Source organism: Tetrao urogallus (assembly GCF_951394365.1).
Source record: "Tetrao urogallus genome assembly, chromosome: 7".
Taxonomy (NCBI): Eukaryota; Metazoa; Chordata; class Aves; order Galliformes; family Phasianidae; genus Tetrao; species Tetrao urogallus.
This window is the reverse complement of record NC_136820.1, coordinates 30,920,864-30,942,217: the sequence shown is the minus strand read 5'-3', so window position 1 is coordinate 30,942,217 and position 21,354 is coordinate 30,920,864. Positions and strand designations below refer to the sequence as shown.

Sequence of the window (21,354 nt, the reverse complement as noted above, 5' to 3'; positions counted from 1 at the left end):
CTCTTGCATTAGCTTCTGCTGCCTCTCACAACCTGTGGGCTGCTTTTGTACCATAGGGGATGATGCTATAACAAGGCAATGATTTAAATAACGAATCACCCATCACTACAAACAATAGCCTCTATGCTTGAAAGCTGGTGTTAGTCTCTTGTAACTACATAAACATCATCATTATGTTAGCAGCAGCCCCAGCAGTGTGATCCTAACCATCCTCTCAAGTTATTGTTTGGCAGTTATTTGTTATATACCTTTGTTTTTGCTGGTGTTTCTGAGTTATCCATTAGGATGAAATTGAATCTAAGTTTTGGGATCCCCAGCATGAGCTGCCCTTTCCTTTCATGACGTTTGCCAACGTTTTCCCTCTTCAACTCCTTTCCCTCTTGTGTATTAGAAGCTACTGCTGCCAAAGTAAATGTGGCTGGTCCTACCCAAAATGGGCTGCTCTGGAGTTCTCCTCCAACACAGGACCTGGCATGTGAATTCACTGGCTTGTAAAACGTTCTTATATTCTGGGTTTCAACTTTGTATCTATGTTTTGCATCAGACATGGGCAACATCACTGTTTGTTGGGTGCTTACTTGTGTGGATGCATTTCTAACACTGGGTTATGTAGCTTATCCAGCTTTATGACACTGAGTGGGTAAGCTTTGCACTCAACATATTTTATGTAAGATAATTTTCAATTTTTTTTTTTTTTTTTCCTGATGGACACTCAGACACAGATTGACACAGAGAAAATGAAACTGCATGGACATATGCAGCCTCTTTGCCTTTCTGTTTCGTATCAGCAAAGCCACTAGCACCAAGTTATGTAAAACCCAACTTGCTTGTCCCAGACTGATATGTTGGTATCGTATTTTCACTGTCCTCTCTTTTAACTTTCAGAAATGCATCCCAGACGTAGGTCTCTGCGGTAGGTCTTTCCTGTGGCACTAAACCCTTAGTACTTTTACCATGAGTTACAGCTACAAATGCAGGGCTGAGAATTTATTGATTCTTAACGGTCAAGTTATCTTTTAACATCCAGTCCTTTAACAGCTCATTCCAAATAATAACTTGGCTAAAAGTGATACACAGAAATGATGTCACATCTACCACTGTCTCTGAGTTAATGTTGTCTCATCCATGGTCACCACATGTCCTCATTTTGTGTCCGAGTTTCTTTACCAGGAATTTGATATTAGTAGTGACAGTTTCTTTCTCAACAGTGCTGGATCCATTTGAGGTTAATATTATTCACCACCTGGTCACTGGTCAGCTTGCTGTTAGAGCTAAAACAAGTTAAAACGAGCTCGAAGCCAGACACGGCTGGGCATGCAGGGAGGCCTTGCAGGCTGCTGGCTGCACAAGGCATGTGGCCTCTTGCTAGCAATGGCCATGCGCTGCCATATTGCCTGTGCAGGTGCTGTGTATTGGTCTGTCCCTGGAGAAGGACTACCTGTCTCATGCTGAATTTTGAGGTAGGTAGAACACCAGCTATGTTTTTAACTGAGTAACTCTCCTTTTTTTTTTTTTTTTTCCCTTTCTCTTTCTTCCTTGGGAACAAAGATTTACAGGTGCTTGTAATACAGTGCCTAAAATCAGTACTTAGCTGAAGTCTGGAAATATGATTAGGACTAGAATCAACATAAGCCAGTGCTAGCTTTTCTTGCAAGGTGAAACAGAGCCTTCTAGGTCTGATGTGTATAGTCTTTACATAAGGATTTGCTTTTTCCTTGTGTTGGAGGTTAGTGCTGCAGGAGGTTGCTAGGTCCTTCCAGACCTGTGCTCTCCTGGACTTCAAGTAACAGATGAAATAAGGAGTTAGGTTCACTGCTGATTCTAGATTGGCCTTAAACACTTCTAATTTCTTCCTGATGTTATGGCATTTAATATATTAAAGAGTGTAAGGTACTCACATATGTGGAATGTGAGTGCAAAACATGGTGGCTGAATACAGAATCTCCAAAAGCAAAGCCTTTAGCTGTGTGTATCTGAGGACCTATAGCAGCAGTAATTTGCTGTTTGAGAGACTAGTAATGTGCACCCTCAGGAATGAGCTATCTTCAGCTGCTTTGATGGTGAAAATGGGTGGGCATATGTCAAAGGCAGCTACTAAATTGAAATGAAAACGGGAGAAAGCTGTAATGTCTTGCATGCTGAAACAATCTGTGAGGGAAGCACTGTGGCTTTCAGCTTACTGCTTTTCCCATTTTCCCTTGGCGGGTTAGAGCTATTTTTAAACTCAGTATCTTTTAAATAATGCATAAGTTAACAATAGAGACTTATAGTACTGGGAAAAAAACACAAATGAGTTTAAAACAACTCAGAAAATCCTACCCTGACTGCTTCCAGGAGGATCTCTGAGACAAACAGTACGTGTGTCTGTTCAGTTTCCAGGCATCTTCTGCAAAATTCCATTTTTAGAGGAAATCTCCTGTCTTTGATCTCGGATCTTTCATTTACAAAGCGCCTTCCCAATCAAAACAACTGAATAAATACTATGATGAGAGAAGTACACCAATCTGTGGGCCGTATGTTTTGACATAGCATAGCCTGGTCTGGTTGTACTTTAGCATCTTTTTGTGTTGGGAGTGTCAGGAAAGCCCTTCTCTGAGAACTGTGTGCATGAACGGTTTGACTGAACAGTGCAAGTGTTGCTTGCTGTGCGTTTTCAAGCAGCATCAGATGAACAGACTATGTGCTCAATGGCTATCGCATACATGGGGAGCTTAGGTACCATGGTTGATGTAAGTATGTGAAAACAAATAAGACCTGAAGCACTGAACAGTTGCCCAGGAAAGATGGTAGCAGGGTTAGTTAAGCCTGTTTGCAATGGCTACGCTTTGTCTGCGTGGATGGCACGCATCCATGGTGTAGGAAGAAGGGAAAGCAGTGGCTGGGAATGTCGTCAGTTGTTACTGCCAGAGCAATTTATCTGGCCCTGATTGTTCTGGGAAAAAGGATTGCAGGGACTGAGCTGCTGGGCAGATTAATTATCCTGGCAGCTCACAGAATTTGTAACCTCTGTGGTCATGAGGACAGTGTAAGCAACTGAAGCCTCCGCTTTTGTGTGAGCCATGCCAGCAGGCAGACAAGAGCAGAACTGATTTCAGTTCCTCTTACTTGTTTACCTCAAGTGGTCCTGCATCTGCACTGGAGGAGCCAGGCTGGTGTGCCCAGCGGGGGCACGCACAGGGAGCTTACAGATACTGAAATTAAAGACATTGAAATTAAGAATGTAGCAGATGCTCTGGGTCAGCTGCTTTTCTCATATCGTCCATCTAGATCTACTTTTGCTAATGAGATCTCTAACTGAAGCAAAGGGAGAACATCTGCTTTCAGTGATCTTTTTGCCTTTATTTCCTAAAATGTGAACTCTAATGATCGTAAGGAGGAAAGGAGAGAGAAGCACAGAGTATTTAGGGAGCCAGTATCAATCAAGTAATTTTATTCCTTTTCAGTTGTGTCAAACGCTTTTATACCATCATGTAGGCAGTAATAAATATTCATGTGGGTGGAAAGATAGCACTTTTTTTTTTTCAAGTACATTTGGAAATAATTTTCACTTTGGTTGTCTGAAAAATTGCAGTTCTTTGCTGGTTTTCAGATGCATTATTTTAATACTGTCCAAGTTATTCTGGGTGAAACAGCTAATTGGAACTGTTTTACAATCGTAAGATTTCTCTCTTTTTTTTTTTCTCTTCTCTTTTTTTTTTTTTCCTATCTTTCTTTGAATTTCAGCAATCTGATATAGAAGATGTTTGCTGTTGATTGTCTTTGAAAGAGACAAGTTATTAATTTATGTCTGTTATTGAGGCGTTAATGAGTTACAGGGTTTAGAGAAATAGAAGGTCTACCAGTATGTTAGTCATAGCCCAATAATTGATGGAAGTGAAAAAAGAAAACCCATTGACCTGATTACCATTACCGGGAGTACTTTTCAGAATAATATTTGTAATACCTTCTTATGTGAATGCATTGAATTTTTAACTGGATTTTTGGATGGATGATTGATAGCAGTGAAAAATTTGTGATATCTGGTGAATTTTTGAAGTGATGTGTGTAGCACATGAATTTTTACAGGATTATTGGTCATGGCGTCGAGGGGAGACCTCTGAATTTTAGGATGAATCTGGGGAGAGTTGCAGAACTCTCCAGTATTTGATGTATAAGGGCTGTACGTGAGCCAAGTACAGTGCCCTTTGTAGATGTGAAGATTCCTTGCAGAGAAGGGATTGATCTGACTTCATCCTACAAACTATGTTTATGTAGGACTGCACGTCCTACAAAACTCCTTCGGGTATTTGTCTGCATATACTACTGCATGTGCTCTTCAAATAGTGAGCATAGATGGGTAGTGTATTTTATAATCCCACAGGGTGCACATGTGTCTTGTCTTTCCTCCTGTTGCAAGCCTGAGGACATAAAAGGTGGTGCATGCTTCCTGCTGTGCCTCTCATTTAGCTTTGGCAGATGACCATGGTTTTGGATTCCCATATGGTCTGCAGCTGCTCCCAGTGTCTCTTCTTTCCCTCCCCTCCACTCTCCCTCTTCTTGTGTTGAAGTCTTTTTCCATCTTCCAGCTTTTTGCTGCTGATGAGGTGATGTGTGATGTTATGCTGGTCTCCATCATGTAGCCTGCATGCAGAAGTGACACTGCACTTCAGTTTTTCCAGGTTGCCTGTCTTCACGTGGAGCATTAATGATTGTTTAGGTGAACTGCATCTCAAGGTCAAGTGTAATTTGTAAGATTTTTATTCACTTTCTGACCCAACAAAGATGCTTTAGACTGGACTCTAAGTTAACCCTGAGAACAAATCCTTGCCCTCACTGTCTAGTTTCTGAGTGCAGGACCGTGCACTAAAACTCTGCAGGAGTGCATCCCTTCAGGCTCAGAGAGTGCATCTGTGGGGATGTTTCCCAAGAAAGAAAACTGTCCCCAGGATCATCAGAAAGTCTTTCTTCCCTTTTTGTTGCTTCCCATTCTCTGTGACCTTCGAGGCTCATGGCAGCAGAGTCTATTTTCAGGAAGCTTCTCTCTCAGGGCATGGTCTGAAGTTGATGTAGATGGAAAATGTGCATTTCAGCAGACAGCACTGTGGATGACTTTATGACCATGCTTGAGCCGGTGCCTCAGCCTTAATTAATCTCCTAGGAATGACTTAGCATGGCATCTTACACCTACTGACTCTGGCTTTTTCAGTGGTACTGCCTTGCTTTGATTGATGAGTTGGGAGAAATTATTTCATACAGCCTTCCTGTATATACGTAGACATACTTTAAAAAGTTATTTTTTCTAATGTAGGTTAAAACAAAACCTCCTGTTGGTGTGTTTATTGTTTTAAATGGAAAGCCCTCTAGTCCTTGAAGATCTCAGAGGTGCAAATCCACTTCAGAGCCCCTGCCAGCTCTGGTCAGGTCATGGCAGAAATCTGCTTCCATCTGTAAGACAAATGTTTAGAAGTCTCAGCAGTTTCCGTTGAAATTCTGTCTCATTGGTTTTGGAGCTATGTGAACTGTGCTGTGAACTTCTAAAGTAGGATGCCTGGTGATAACCTGTGTTCTCATCAAAACTAAAATAAATAATGATGTAATAATGTTAGGATGGGATTCCAAAATCTTACCCAGCTTATCAGCTTTTCTGGAAAAAAAACAAAACAAACGAAATAACAAAAAAACAAAACCAACAAAGATGTTCAGGATTTGTTTTGGCCATACTTTCATTTTTCTTGGGTAATAACAGAAAGGAAAACAAAAACATGTAGTAAAGTACTTTAAGGGTTTTGGAAGTCTTGCCTTAAAAATAACAAATCATAATTTAGAACATTTTAATTACCTTTAATGTAGCAAATTAATATACCTGTGTGCTCCTTATTCTTTTGGTTGTATTCTTTTCCTGAAAAACTTTCCTTTTTGTTCCTGAAAGACATTACGTTCTGTGTTTCATTCATTATCTGGTGTGCTCTTGCTACACAGTCACTGACTTTTCTTCAGTCATAACGTAGGGATCTTCCCTGCACATCTCTGAAAAACTTCAATTTGAAACAAGAGTGTTATTGTGCTTTTGGAAGTGATATTTTACAAGTCTGGGATAGTAACTTATAATTTTTTTCCATGTCCTTTTATAAACCCCTATCAATAGTTCCGCTAAAATACGCATTTGTATCCTGGGTAAATCACTTGGGCTCAGCTGGCCAAGTAGCAAAGAATAATTGCTTATTTTGAATTGTTTTCCTATTCTTTAACAAGTTGCTCATTCAGGCAAGATGAATAAGATTCTATTTTGGTGTGTTTCTCTTATTTAAGTATCTTTGAAGATTAAAAAAGGAATTGCTTGGGGAACAAAATCCATTTGGAAAAAAATGTTAATATGCTTACTTGTTTAACTAAAGGGTCTGGTATTTTGATGTTGAATTACTGCTAGTGAACAGAAACTGTAGTGATAAAGGGTAAAGCGTGTGTGTGTGCAGGTTATGGTCTGCGTATGGCATGACAAGGATGGTAACAAAGCGTTCATCCTATGGTCCTTTTTATGTTTAAAATACATTGGGAAAATAAATGGAAGGATTCCAGGGATACAAATTATTATACTTAGAAATGCATAATCACAGCAACATAGTGTGGGCAAATGCCTTTAAATATTTGAACTGTGTTAAGGTAGAGGAGAGGGAGTGTGGTGACCAGGCAGCCTAGGAAGCTTCCTTCGGCTTTAAGGCATTTGAGTGGTGATGGGAAGAGGAGGACAGAGGAGGCCGAGTGCAAACCACTTTTCAAAAGTTCCTCGCTTTTGAAACTTTGTCCGTCTGCATCTCTTGTCACCTGAGGTGACAGTGTGATAGTGTAAACAATACCTAGTCCTTCCCCTGTTCTTTCCATTGGGTGCCTGGCTGGGGTTCTGCCATGCTGCTGAAGGAGTGGTTCCTGTGCTCTTCTGCACGCCAGTTCTTTCAAGTAGCAAATCCCAGTCTACATTTTCATAATAAATGTCACCTTCTGTTTCATTTTCTGTGAATGAGAATAAAGCACATGTGATTTAGGTGTGCTCACCTATCCATGCTCATAGACACATTCTTGTAATCTGAAATTAAGCTGACATGTATGGTTGTCTCAGCTTAAAGGGTTTGCTTCATTCAGGGACTGAGTGCCCTCAACTGCTGCTCATTTAAATGGGAACTGGGAGCCTTCATTTTAGTGTAGTTAAGATTGCAAGAACTGAAGTATCAACTTTATAAGTCTGAACACTGGCACAGTCCCATTTATAAGAAGTGTGTTTTCTAGCAGCTTGCAGTAGCTAGAATACCACTTCTTCAGTTTCTGCTATTCAGTTACCTTATTTTAAGTTGAAAACATTTCCTCTTTTCACCTTGCCCTTAGTGTGTGCTTTCTGCTGATATTATATATTAATTCTGCAAATGCATTATTTAACTACAGAGCATTTTAGGCTGCAAGCTGTTAAAAAACAAAGTAATGTATCAAAGGCTGCTTGAGTTATGGGAAAATGCATTTAATCTTATTTTCATTTTGCTTAAGTATATATTATTTTTCTACTATCTTTAGATATGGATTAAGTCTTTACAGATAATGTATCATTGCATTTCAGGAGTTTTCTAGTGCTTGTGATGCTAAATTGAGTTGTGTTTAATGTGATTTAAAACCAAGTGTTTCAATACAAAATATAAAAACATTTGGATAGTTTCTGTTATTCCTGACTTCCACAGTGAAAAGCTGTAGGGTGTATTGCATCTACATGAAATGAGCTTTGCATATGCTGCAACTTCCTTTAGGAAACGATACAGACGTTAGAAGAGTTGGAATCCATCCGTTCTGTAGTGTCACTCATCTGCTTTTTGGATGGAACCATGTATTCCTACAAAGTGAGTTCCCATTAAATTTGGGTGTCTTTCTAGGGTTCCCATCTGCATAGTTGTTCTCTTGTTTTCAATGTTTTCATGCTTATGTATTTTTCTTCTTAACTCCCTATCTCAAATGGTTGATCTGTATTCTGTTGTTTCAACAGGAACAGAGTGATTTTTAAAAGTGCTATGTATTGATACCCTCTGCTTTTTTAATAAATTTTGGCTCAAAAGTTGTCATGCGTAGGTTCTGGGGAGAAAATGTCAATCTGGGAGGCAAGAGAAAAGTTAACTGACAGTAGGTCCAGGAGGCCTGCTTTGATTTAAAACGAGGCCTGTTGTATCTCAGATAAAGAGACATTTTCCAGTTAGTCCCCTCCTTGCTTCCTTTGGTCCAATGAATCCATTGTACAGCAAAGTGGAAATGATGGAATTGTTGATGCCAACCCAGAATAGTCTGAAGAGCAGCGATGAGTGCACACTTATTATAGAAACAAGCACATCAGGGCCGTGAATTGGAATATGAAGGGCTATGTGAGTCTTTCTCTGTGTGTTTTGAAAATAAGTGCTTCATCTGTTACATTTCTGATCAAAGTTTCAATTTGGAAAAGTTATGGGACTTTAAAAAATAATATATTTGTTGAAAAATTTCTGTCCAGCATTAAGAAAGATCAAATTAGTAAGGCATCTCAGATGTCTCAGATGTCTTGTTAAATGCTTTTGTGATCTACTTCTCAGAATACTGTGGAGCAGAGTTATACGTATCTCCACACAACACTGGTCTTTAAGGAAAACAAATGTAAAGGGAAATATTCTATCTAAGGCTTTCCTTAAATTCAGGCACTTTACTTTTGAACTGTGCTTTTTATAAAGCAGTAAATGTTTCTATTTACACCAGTCAGTGTTGAGATTGCATCACCTCTCCCCAAACACTGTCAGCTGTGTGCAGAACCAATTAGCCTGTAAGGAAAGCATCACCGTATGTGTCTGTGATTTAAGAAAAACAGCTGTATTTATTGTGCTAACTTTCATTTTAATACTCCAAATATTAAGATAGAATGCTGCAGATTTCAACCATCTCAGCAATCCTTAGCAGATGCACTAAAACTATTTCTGTGAAGAAAACATTACAGGATCGATTCATTGCTAGTATCTCTGTAAGTATGGCTGTCTCTTTCTTGTGAGAGAAAGAGAAGTTCATGATAGATATGCATGTAATCCTGTAACTCTTATAACTTAATAGCCATGAGTATCTTTGGAGGTTGACTTGCTGTAAATTTAGCTCAGTGTTAAATTCTACCATAGGATATGGAGCTTTTGGAAAGCTTTTCTTTTCCTGCAAACCGCATGAGCCTACCTGATGCTTTACATCAATGCATTGCACTGTGGAACTTGTGTCTTCAATTCAGATTTCATTGTAAGTAACACATGACATGTTAGAAGGCTTATTTTTAGAAACATAAATTATTTAAAGAATTGAGCAAGATTCTAGAAATATGTAGTAAGGAGGATAATAATGATATCCTTGTACATTCCTGTGCTGAAGGGAGGAATGCAATATTGAATGTATACTCATCAGTGTGATGAGTATTACAGACAGTACTGCTGTTTGCTTTAATTAGTGTTTGCAAAACTGTGCATGCAGTTGCTTAAAAACTGATGAGCACTGTTGTAAGAGGCCCTTGAGCTCTGCACTGAGGCCCTGGTTTGCCCTCTCAGGGGTGTTCCACACCTGGCTGTGGGCATGGTCAACACAGGTGCTGAACCAGGAAAATGAGCTCCCAGGACCTCTGCAGTTTTGGGCTTCTGCAGAGGTTGATTGGGGTGGGAGGCTGCAGGGTCATGCTTTGCCCAGGGGATCAACCCTCTCCCTCCACATACTGTGCAAAGGAAGTGCTGCAGGGACCAGATTCCCAGTCCTGCTCACAATTTCCGTGTGGCTCAGAAGAGTGGATTTCTTTGTCTCTTTAAAATGTTCATCCACACCGTTGCTCAGCTGCAGAGGTTCCTCTGGGATACCAGGTTAGCTCAGGATGAGGAGCTGGGGTGGATCTCTTGTTAAAACAATGTCAGCATATTGCTGAGATGCCAAGCAAAGATGACAGGAGATATGAAAGTAGTTTTCTTATAAAAATGCTTGGTCACATTCAAACTCATCATTTGCTGGAGCAGAACTTTAATTACAAGCAGCTCCACGCTCAGATGCAGACCACAGCTTGAGCCACCTGCGTGTGACCATAGCCCTGGCTGGCCAAGTGGCTTTACAGTCACTGGGCTTTATGGGCCCTATTGGCCTGCTGTGCTTTGCTTCTTATTTGTGGCTGCATGACTTGCCCTTGTGTATGCAACCTGTGCTGGGCGAAAGGAAAGAAGCGCAAAAGGGACAGTGGCATCTGGACTGCTGTTGAGCTCCCTATTCCCTGTCCCTTTGCCACTTTTTGCAGCCAGAGACCTTGTGATGAGATGCTGTAGAAGGAGGAGCCACTGGGGGGGGTCTTAGTCAAAAGCTGTGACAGAATATATTGCTCTTTAGGGCAAGTTTTTGTTCATTCATGGCTCTTTATTGCCTTCCATTTAAATTGCTGGCTCGCATCTTTAGGCATTCATTTTTTTTTATGACAGAGATCTGAGTTGTGAAAATTAGCTTACTTCTTGATCTGAGTTACATCCAGCTTTTCAGAGAAACATTGACTTGGAAGTCTTTGAAGGAGAAAAAGGTGTATGGCAGAACTGCCAAATATATTCTTGCTCACTTACAAGCCTGGTACTGTTGCTTTCATAGTTGTCCTTTAATTCTTCCTGCAAGATGTGCTTTGCTGCACCACATTCCAAAATGATGCCGTAGTTGCCAAATGCAAGAGAGCATCATTTTCTGAGTCTTCTAGAGCTAAGATAGCAGGTGCTCAGCCTGACCTGCAGAAAACAGGATAGTCCTGGAAAAAAATTCCTGGAAGGTAAAGTAACCTTTCAATGAGGAAGCTAGTCCTTCCAGAAGTGACAACTGGAGTTGGTGATCTCAAGTACGGAATCATACCTTTTCGTCCTTAAGAAAATACTTGCTGCTATCTTAGAAAGCTGTTCTGCTTTTATGAATGGGTATATGAGGCATATATGAGAGGGTACAGGAAAAGACAGAATGGTCATGAGGATTTGTATTATGATAAAAGGAAGATTTTGAATCTTTGTCAACATGAAGCCCACTTCATAGAAGTCAGTAGCAAGCACTCTGGAGTTGTAAGGGTGATGGTTTCAGTTTAAGACTGCTTGGGAAGAATGCTTCTTGGGCCAGAGAACATTATGCACTGTCTGCAGCCTTCCAGCTAAGGGTACATTCCTACTGCTGCTCAGGTGGCAGAATGAAATGTTGCAGGTGGTTTATTGTTGAGCGTGGCTGAATAATATATGTTCAATTCTGAAAATGTCTGGTAAGATATTAAACACATCAGTGAACGTGATGGAGAAAGCAATTTGGTTTGTGTTCTGAGTCAAGAGAGGTAGCATGCAGTCTGCTATTTTCTAATTGTAAGAATCTCCAAGCAGAGTATTGCAAACAAGGCAGTGGATTGGTTTTTTAGTTAGGACAGGATAGAAATGGAAGATGAGAATAAAAGGTCTGAAAAAGGAAGGATAGAAATAAAGGATTCCAAAAGATGAAGGAGCAAGAGTTGGCGAATAAGCGAAATTGGATGTGCAATGCATAGTGTATTGCTGACAGATGCCTCCCAGGCATGTAAAATATGTACTGTATACATTTATACAGATATGTATCTTATAAAGGATCTCTCTCCATATATGTATATGTACATAAGAAATGCACTGTAGAAGCAGAGCATTAGTCAAATGAGAATTTCATTTCATATGAATAAACCAGCTGTAAAGCTTAAGATTTTGTTTGTAACTTTTTAACCAATCCATGCATCAGAGAAGGCAGCTAGCAGAGAGCTGCTGACTGCTGTTGCTCTGTGCAGCTGTTTTGGGGTATGCAACGAGAATATGAACCATCTATTTAAAAGCAATCTTGCACCGATATGTGGAAAATAGTTTGCATCAAATAAGCATAAATGCATTTTTCTGAGTTTCAGTAAATGTCCTCGGATAGAAAGGTAATTTTAAAATACCAAGTTAATGGATTCATTTCATCTTAAGGGATCAGTGACAGCAGTTAAGCACAGAAGAAATGAAACTGCGTCATACCATTGCCCATCTGTCCCAGTATTGGCTATGAAAGATGCTGTGAGAGAGCACATGGGCTCTGCCACGTTCTGGGTCCATTCCACTGCCACCTCCCAACATCCATGGCTTTAAGGATGCCAGGAGGCACATTGCTTCCTCTTAGTATCTGTTTATGAGCTTGTTACTAGTGACTGTCTCTATTCCCTTTTCTGTTTCTGAAGTACCTTCGGATGCTGTCAGCCTGAACAACCTCCTGCAGAAACATGTTGCAAAGCTTGGCACAGTACTACCTCCATTTTCTAATTTCTTCAGGTGTTTTCTAGTGATGCAAAATTAGGTGAATAACAGCTTGAGGTTAATTTTCTCTATGATTCGTATTATATTACCTACCTCTGTCTTATCTCCCCCTCCTCACTTTATTTTCCATTATCCAAACTGAAGTGCCTTTTGAGCTTAGAGAGAATGATTTACCAGTAGGTAACACACAGAGAGGCCAAGTATCCTGCTGGGTCATCAGTAATACCAGAGATGTCTGGCAAACCAGACAGGTCCTACTTGGAACAGTATTAGCAAATGGTTTTTTGTCTCTCTGAAGACATCTGTTCTCCTGCATTGTACATGGCAAATGAAGATTGATGACTGTAAGTTTGGGGAGCTGTGATGATTCCTTGGACAGTGGTTAAGTGATTGGTGTTGTCTCAGCATCTGGCTCCTGAGGATTCAATGGTGAAGGGTCTCTTGTCTTCCCAGTCTTCATTCATTTTTACTACGAGTGATTAATTTTATTTCACAACGCTCTGTGTAATTTGTCATCTGTGGATGTTCTGTGAGATTTTCCTGGTAATGCAGACTGCTTCTTCAAGAGACTGCTTTCACAACTTCTCCTAACTGCATTTTGGATTTGTTTTGCATTTTTCAGACTGCAGCTCTGGGTCACCAACGAATGTGGCTGAGACCTTTGACTTCTAATCCAGAATGTGCTATTAAAATACACTTTCTTTATTAAAGAAGTTACAATGGTAGAGCAGGTACCTTTAATTTTAGTTTCTTGCTCTGTAATTTGGCTACAATTCTAGATATGTTTCACTTCATGACTCATTTTTCATTAGCCCTTATACCAATAACAAGCTTTTTTTTTAATGTCTTTGTAGTTTCATATCTGTTTCCACCTTCCTGAAGTTTTACCAGATTGTCTCAATCAGAATAATTTTTAGAAGCTAATTAATTCCTAGACTTAAGATTTATAGTCTTTTCAACTAAAGCTGTTTTTAGGAAAACCCTCTTCTGAGGTTCACTCAGGTTTGTTCTTTGAACAAAAGTAGAAGTAGTGGTAACCATTTTTTCTTCTGGGCTCCTTTCTGAAGCATTTCAGGTACCTGCACAGTTGATGCTTTTATTTAACAATAAAAAGAAACATCTCAATAATTTTTCAATTACTGTGTGCTAATGCTCTCTAATTATATGAAAATACACACAGCTCAGAAGATACTGTTCTTGCTACTTACTACCTAAACATTTCTTAGGGCGTGAATGACATTTCAAATTTCAGGATAAAATGCAAGTTATAAGAGCAAGAGCAGGTAATCACAAGCTTAAGGGGGCAATTTTCGCAAGTGCTTATGGAAAAAATGGCAGCACAGCAGGGGCACGTTTTGCTGTCAAGAAGGATGCAAGTTTTAGGATGGATGTGTTCAGTGTTAGTGCCAAACTATAAATGCAGCCTCAAGAGATGCTGACTCCTATGTTGGTCTCCTTTGGCATCATACAGAAGTGGGAAGCAGCAGCATGGAAATGCTGCTGGGCAGCACAGGGTGATGGGCTGGGCATTAGGAGCGTGGCCAGGGACAAGGGGACCTGAGGACAGAGGAGGTGGGTATGATGGTGGGGAATATGGAAGAAAATGATAGAAATGGGCGGGACCATCAGCATCATTTTCCTCCTTCATATTCCTCTTTTATGGAGCTGAAGGAGCTGAAGGTGGTTTTGTTGGTGGAGGTGGGTTTTGTGTTTTTTTTTTTTTTTTTTTTTAATGATATTAACATTAGTAATTTGATTGCATTTAAATTGCAATTAAAAATGGACTTTGAAACTTAGTAAATTCAGAGCTGCTTTGGGTGTGTTTTATTGTTATTCTGTTTGGATACAGAGCTGTATTCAGATTTCACTAAAATATAGTGAAAAGAAATATGTGGTGAAATACTGTGGGTCAAGAAATGATTATTCTCTTCCTAACTGCAGAAATTAAAGTATAAACTTTTTTTCCTCTGGAAAGCATAAAGCAGTATCTGTTCATTATCATGTACCTCATCTTACAGTAATAAAGTTCTGATCTTAGAATCATAGAATGGTTTGGGTTGGAAGGGACCTTTAAGATCATCCAGTTCCAACCCCCTGCTGTAGGCAGGGACACCTCCCTCTTCCTCTAGAGCAGGCTGCTCACAGCCCCATCCAGCCTGGCCTTGAATGCTTCCAGGGAGGGGACATCCGCAACCTCGCTGGGCATCTTGTATTCCAGTGTCTTTCACAGTGAAGAATTTCTTCCTAATAACTAGTCTAAATGTACCCTCTTCCAGTTTAAAGCCATTTCCCCTTGTCCTGTTGCTACCTGCCTTTCTAAAAAGTCCCCACCAGCTTTTCTGCAGGCCCCCTTCAGGTGCTGGAAAGGAGATCAGACTTAAAACTGCAAAAATTGAAGAGGACAGACCAAAAAGTCCACGGTATGTTAACTGTAAAAGGATGGTGGCACCACAAAGTGCATGCTGGCAATGGCAGCTGGATGCAGTAACAGTCCATGTGCACAAGGCTTGCCTAACATCAGGGTAAAGCCACACCAGCCTGAGCCTTGAAACTACCACTGCTGCTTTTCAATTTTAACTTGCAGCTTTTGTTGTATCCTCTCTCCCTCTTTAAGCTAGCAATGGGAACCATGTGCATAATAGAAAGCCAGTGAAAATAGTAAACAAGAATGCCTTCTACCTGCTTAAATCTTGTCCCAACAAGAAATGAAGTAGCCATGCTGTAGCAGAGCTGTGCTGTTCCTAAGCCAGAATGTGCTATCTGGCTGTAGAGCTTCATGTCTGATTCTGGCGATGGAGGCTCAGGGCTGGAGGCTTGCTCTGCAGTTTGGTGTTTCCAGTAGGATTCGGGGCAGTCACTGTAGTGTCCCACTGGCAAATTGGTTCTTAATGGGTAAAGGCATTAAGTGTATTTTAAGTCAATTGGAATTAGAGATCTTAGAAATTCCAGAGAGGAAAAATTTGAGCAAACATTATTTGGAAGAAACTTCATCAGATGATCATGCTTTGTATCATTGTTACTGAAATGTGAAATTAAGGAAAGGACTGAGATTGGCTACAACTCAGCATTTGTGTAAATCCCTTGAGGACTCAACCCATTTTTAAATCTGTAATTTCTTTTTGGATAAAGTCTTTAATAGTCCGTAGGAGTAGAAGCATTACAAAATAATTGCTTTCTTTTTTCTTGCATTCTTGTTAGGAGCAGCAAGAGCAGAAAAGCACAGTGAGACTATTTAAAAAAAAGAGAAGCTTCAACAACCAGCAGTGATTTTCTCCATTGTTTTTTCCTTCCACCACATAGGTAGTGTGGGAACCAATGCTATATCAAAGAGAAACTAACACATTTTCAAGTGCATTTGGTTAAATTAGCAGATACAGTGATGAAATTAACTGTCCATATGAGAAGTTGTTCAGCAATTCTTTTGAAGGGAAAGACAGGACGAAAGTTTTAAAGCCTTGGCTATTAAAGCAGATATATTCATGGAGTAAGGAGGTAGCCAGTACCTCTTGAAGTACAAGGAGAGGTTGCGTACGAGCAGAGAAAAGGTGTCTGGATAGTCATGAGGATAAAGGAGAATTAACTGTCAGATACAGAGAGGTACAGAGAATTGTCTGTCAGATACAGGAATCTGCTGGCTAAGTGGCCTTCTGAAGTTTATTATGCTGCACTGTTTTTGTTAGCTCTCTTGGGTGGTAGTGAATCTGTATTAGGGATGTAGTGTAAAGCAAGGAAGTACAAATAGTCCCTTTTACTGAGTGGCAGAGAGAAACGTGCCTTCTGCTCTGTCGTTTGGTTTTCTTCTTTCTTGATCCTTGTTTCATGATAATCAACCTGTCCCTTCTTCCTGGCATATAAGTTAGGCTGTTCTAGAGAATTACTTTGCATAACCATTCCCTACATATCTATGAGTCTTGTTAAGAAACTTTTCTGAAAGCAAAGGTAGCTGGTAGTTTCCCTTCCTTTACTACATGATTCCTTTTCTTCCCTCTCTTTCCAAGCCCTCCCCTCCCCCCCTCCTTTTTTTTTCCCCTTCTTTTTGAATGCATAAATTCCTCTTTTAAACTGATTTATAATTTAGACTTTTGCAATTTACTTAGTAAAGAATCTACACCATCAGGGACAAATATTTTATGTGAGAAATCTCCATATCCTCTTGTCTTCAGTACTCAGCAGCACCCACTGTTTTTACTACAGCCCTCTTGAGCAACAGGCTCCCTTCCCACAACTTGCAATTGCAACTGAGCTTTAATTGTTGAGCTGGTGCACTATCTTATTAATGTCTCCCTCATTTCCCTGAACCCATCGTTTTCAGCTGAATGTCCTTATATACTTATCAACACTTTCCTACTGGAATTTGACCCACCCAGGCCTTTGTGCTGATTTCAGCTAGAAGTCTATCTTCCTTTTCAGTGATGCATCTTACTTGAGATCTTTTGTTTGATGTCTGTGTCTGACAGCAAATTTAATCAGAAATTTCAGGTGTTTGTAATAGAGAGTTGTGGAGACAGAAATCAGGGTCAGCAAACAGAAAAAGCGGTAAAGAATTCCCACAACATCCAAGGGAGTACAGCAACATTATCAAATACCATGAAAGCAATCATTTCTAACAATGATGTGCCAAAAAAGATGCATTTTTGTCCTATGATTTTAAACTCCCTTTATTTCTACCATTCTTAAATTTGTAATTCTTCCTGTGGTCTCTAAAGATGTCCCTATCATTTCTGTTCTCCCTCCCTTGATAACTTTAAAACTTTCCATCTTCACAGTCTTTTCAATCTGGACAGTTACTTTTTGTTAAAAAGCTGGCAATTTTCTACTTTTTCATCCTTCCCCCTTTGAAAATGAAAGTTTGTTTCATTTCCAGGGATAATTTCCAGTTTGTAATCAGTTTCATATTGAAATACAAACTTGTTGTGTTTTCCAAGGTACTTTATGGCTTCTTCTTCTTTTTGGTCAGAGTGCTTTGTATTACCCTGTCTTTTCTTTTTATTTCTTTAAATACATGGCTTGTTCTGTCTTTTTTTCTCTTACCACTGCAGATTTTTCCTCTTTTCCTTCCTGGAACAGCCTTTTTCTGTTGGGTAGAGCATCTATTTTCAAAGTTCATCTGTTCCTGGGATTCCAATCCTGTCTTTGGTTTGATAAACCTTGTATCCAAATGTATTAATTCAAAGTAGAATTTAAACACAAACTTACATATATATGTTGTATTGGTAAAGGTGCTTTCCTTAATTGAGCTCATTCTCTGTAAGAAAATTCCCCAGTTGCCTCCTCCTGTGTGCTTTTGTTGTGACAATTTGGGAGAGTTGGAAGAGCAGAGAGGAACTTGCAAAGAGGATTTTTTGTTGTTATTCTGTTCTTTTGTCTATGAGGTAAAGTGATACAGTTGGACTTGGGCTTCAAAAAAGGATGCTACTGTAAGCAAAACCAGCTACACTACCTTTCTTGTACCTTTCTTCTTTGTACTTTTTCAAAATAATTGAATTGTAAAGGCAGAATTATTACTATCATAACTTTTTTTTTCCTTTTAAAAGGCATAATTCACACACGCTTCTTTTCCTGTAAAATGTTTTGTTTTTGTCTTAATATATTCAGGTCTTGCCATTTGGTTTCAAAGAATTTGTCTGTCTCTGCAAATGCTTCTGAAAGTCTAATTCCTTGTATTTTCTTTTGTAGATGTTTTTTTTTTTCCCTCAATATTCTACATCCTTGGTATTTGTAAGATATATTTGCACATGTAAATTGCATGTAAATTTTTGTTTTTTACAACTAATACTTAAATTGACAGAGGTGACTTTTAGAATTGTTCCACTTGCCTGCCGCTCTATCCTAATTTCATCTCTACCATAGGAAGGAGTTGGATGATTATATTGAAATGCACGTTATCTTACTGCTGAATACTCGATAAATGATTAAGTGTTTCACTGGAGCTTTTTTTTGTTTATTTTGAAGTAGTGGATTTTACTAAAATTATGTAGTTAAATGCTTCTCTGACAAATCATTACTCCACATTTGAGATGATTTCATGAAAGAAGCATATCTTTTGGTCTAAACTTCCAAGATTGTGTATAATTATTAGATTGTATCTCAGTTTGCAATAGCACAGATTGCATTACTGAATCTGAGAGTATTGTGTTCTTTCATGATAATTTCAGTGTTGTGAGTCATAATAATAACTTGGTCTGTTTTTTTTTTTTTTTTACTAATAATATTTTTCTGGATGTATTCAGCATGCCATGTTTTTTAGGGTATGCTTTAATAACGTGCTAAACTTCAGACCTGTTTGTAGGCTCTGGGCTTGGTCCCCTGGAGCTGTGTAGACTGAAATGATGGCATTTCCCTCCTAGCCTGGTTCGTTTCAGGAACTGAGACACCCGTCATGAACCTTGAGAAGGAGGCTGCCAGCAGGTCTCCAGCCATTCTCAGCCCTTTTGTCTCTCCTTTTACTTCTGTTCCAAAATAGATAAGCAGGTAGATGAAACGGATGGACCCTTCTAGGAGTCATGCTCCTAAACATAACTTAAGGGAACTAAGTACATCCATCCAAGACATGGTGGCTGGGAGAAGAACCCTGACGGCTGGTGGCTGTGGTGCTGAGCACCAGGAGACCCTGCACAGCCCTGGGGAGAAACTGGGCCCTGCTGGGGCAGGGCGGCACAGCTCAGGGTGGGGGAGCACTTGGCCCCGCTCCTGTGCACAGGCCTCAGGCACATGCTGAGGGGGAAGCATATATGTGTGAATGTGAAGCTGTGTGAAGCTTCCCCAGAAAGCTTTTCCCAGACTCCAAGTCTCCATTCAGAAATTTGTTAGCATCCTTCTTTTTACTGCCTGTGTTGCTTGTGCTCAGATACAAATACAAAGCCTTTACTTTAGCAGCCAGTCTCCATTTACTCATTGTCAGTCAATGTCTATTCGAGGTTGTAGCAGCATTTTCCACAGCTTAAATGGCTACCTTCAGGCACTGGTGTACTAATCTTGGTGCATTTGAATCCCCTTACATTTCACATGTTTTGCAAGACTCCAGGAGCTCTCCATTCCCTGTTACCTCATAGGCCTATATTTACTTTCAGGTGGTGGAACTTTCTGACAAATATCTGCCTGCAGCTTTTGAGAAGAGATCTCCCTTGGTCAGTGTTATTATCTTACCTCAGTTTGGCTAGAAATGAGTCTTCTTTTATGCATTCTGGGATGACAGGTGTGTTTTTCAGGAAGACACCCTATTGATCTGGCAAATCTTTTTGCCAAGGCAAGTGCAGTCACAGCTCTTCTCCTTTGGAAACTGGGTCCTCCAAAACAATGTTGGAGAAATTCCCTTTAGCCCTTAAGTGCATCAGTTTGCTGTTTATACAATTGAATTTTATCCTCCTTGTAATATCCAGTCTTGAACATCATCCAGCTCTTTCCTGTGGGAATTTTTTCAGTTGTCTTCTTTCCATCTTAGCATTATCAGCATATTTCCTTAGAGTGCTCCTGGTTTTTGTGCCTGGGCTGTTAATGAAAATGTCGGGTTGGCATTTTGTAGGATCCATACTTCAACCTTCTGCCACCTGGGACTTGATCTGGGCAGTCACCAGTGCCTATGTGAGCAAAATGTTCATGGTCTGACTGCCTGCTTTGCCAGGCTGAGGTTCTGGGAAGCTGAGTGGCTGCTGGGCACTGCAAAGTTCCAGCAGCACCCAGCACCCTCTGCCCTCACCCCTCCTATATCCTTCCTGTCCTTCAGCAACAGCACCTTGCAAAACCAAAGGGCAAGTCTCAGGTCTGCTGCTCTGTGCCACTTCCTGCCATCCTTCCCCTCTCACACCCCTGGTGTCTTTTTGTTGGAAGGAACAACATGCAAATTAGCCTCTTCTGCACAGGAGGTGGTTTGTGTTCATCACCTCGTGTCTGATAGGTCTGCAGGCCTTTTGACAGGCTTCCTTCACCAGGACTTTATCTTCACCAGTTCAGTCACCTCTTATGTGGAACAATATCAAATCTTCATGCAAACTTTATCCAGGTGAAATTCTGAAATTTCTGACAGTGTTCAATGAATTTTCTGGTGGAGAAGGTATTATTTTGCCTAGAAAATAATTTATGAGGGCCTAACTGGTTTAGCATGAAGTGTCTTAGTGTGCATTTTGCTTTATGTGTTTGCCTGAGATCAAAGTACTTTTTCTGTTTAGTGTTTGTTCGAAAACTGTCTACTTTTAAGGCTGGATTTGTTGTTGCCCAGCTCATTTTCCTCTGATGGCATGAGAGCCCCGGGGTTTGCAGAGAGGGCACACAGGACTGGTTCCTGCATGGGCCTGCCTGTGGCCCAAGGATGGCTTGTCTCCAGCCATCCACCTTCACGCTTGCAGTGGAGCAGACCTGCTGTGAGCCTGCTCGTGTGGCTGGTGGCTTCATCTGCCCATCTCACACAGTGTTGTGAGTACAATTGTAGGATGCATTTTGGTATTACAGGGAATTGTAGGATGCATTTTGGTATTACAGGGACATTCATCACTATGCTGTTCTGTCCAGCTGCTGGAGGCACTGCTATGTTCGCTTCAGTGCAGCCAACTGCAGTGTTGCCTCCGACTAGTTTCTCACTCTTCTGTGGTTGTTGGTTTTTTTTTCTTTTTCTCCTCACTTAATGTTCCTTACTGTTGTCTTGAAACAAAAAGCAGAAAAGTCTCTTCAATTAAAACTGTTATCAGTAGATGGATTTGAATATTCCATAAAGAAAAAGCCTGTTTTCTTGCCTTCTGATATTAAAAACCAGGGTATCCCATGCACTGTGTAGCTCCATTGGAGGTGGCTGTTTCTGTGATTTTTTTGTGAACGTTTTAGGAGTATCCTGCAGTTTTTGCCCTTTTCAAATGTAAATGTTTAATCATTGCTTGCTGAGAGAGCATGCAAGAACACATGCATGAGATTTATGGCTCTTTTTTCTTATTCTTGCAGTGATCTGCTGTCTTCTGAATACCTTGAGAGGCATATCGAGCAAGGTGGAAAGGCAGTGGAAGTTAAAGTAAGAGTCTCCTTTTTATGCTTTGCCTTTTTCAATTTGTTTTGCTTGTGATGT

General features: G+C 40.2%; 1 protein-coding gene across 1 annotated transcript in view; it reads left to right on the top strand.

Moving 5' to 3' along the window:
* ADAM22 (ADAM metallopeptidase domain 22) overlaps nucleotides 1-21,354 on the top strand; it is a gene marked incomplete at both ends in the record, with an annotated part of 121,611 nt that overhangs the window by 35,030 nt on the left and 65,227 nt on the right. Inside the window, one exon of the mRNA XM_079538354.1 lies at nucleotides 21,234-21,300. Coding sequence (XP_079394480.1) covers nucleotides 21,234-21,300 — 67 coding nt within the window. The remainder of the gene's footprint in view (nucleotides 1-21,233; nucleotides 21,301-21,354) is intronic.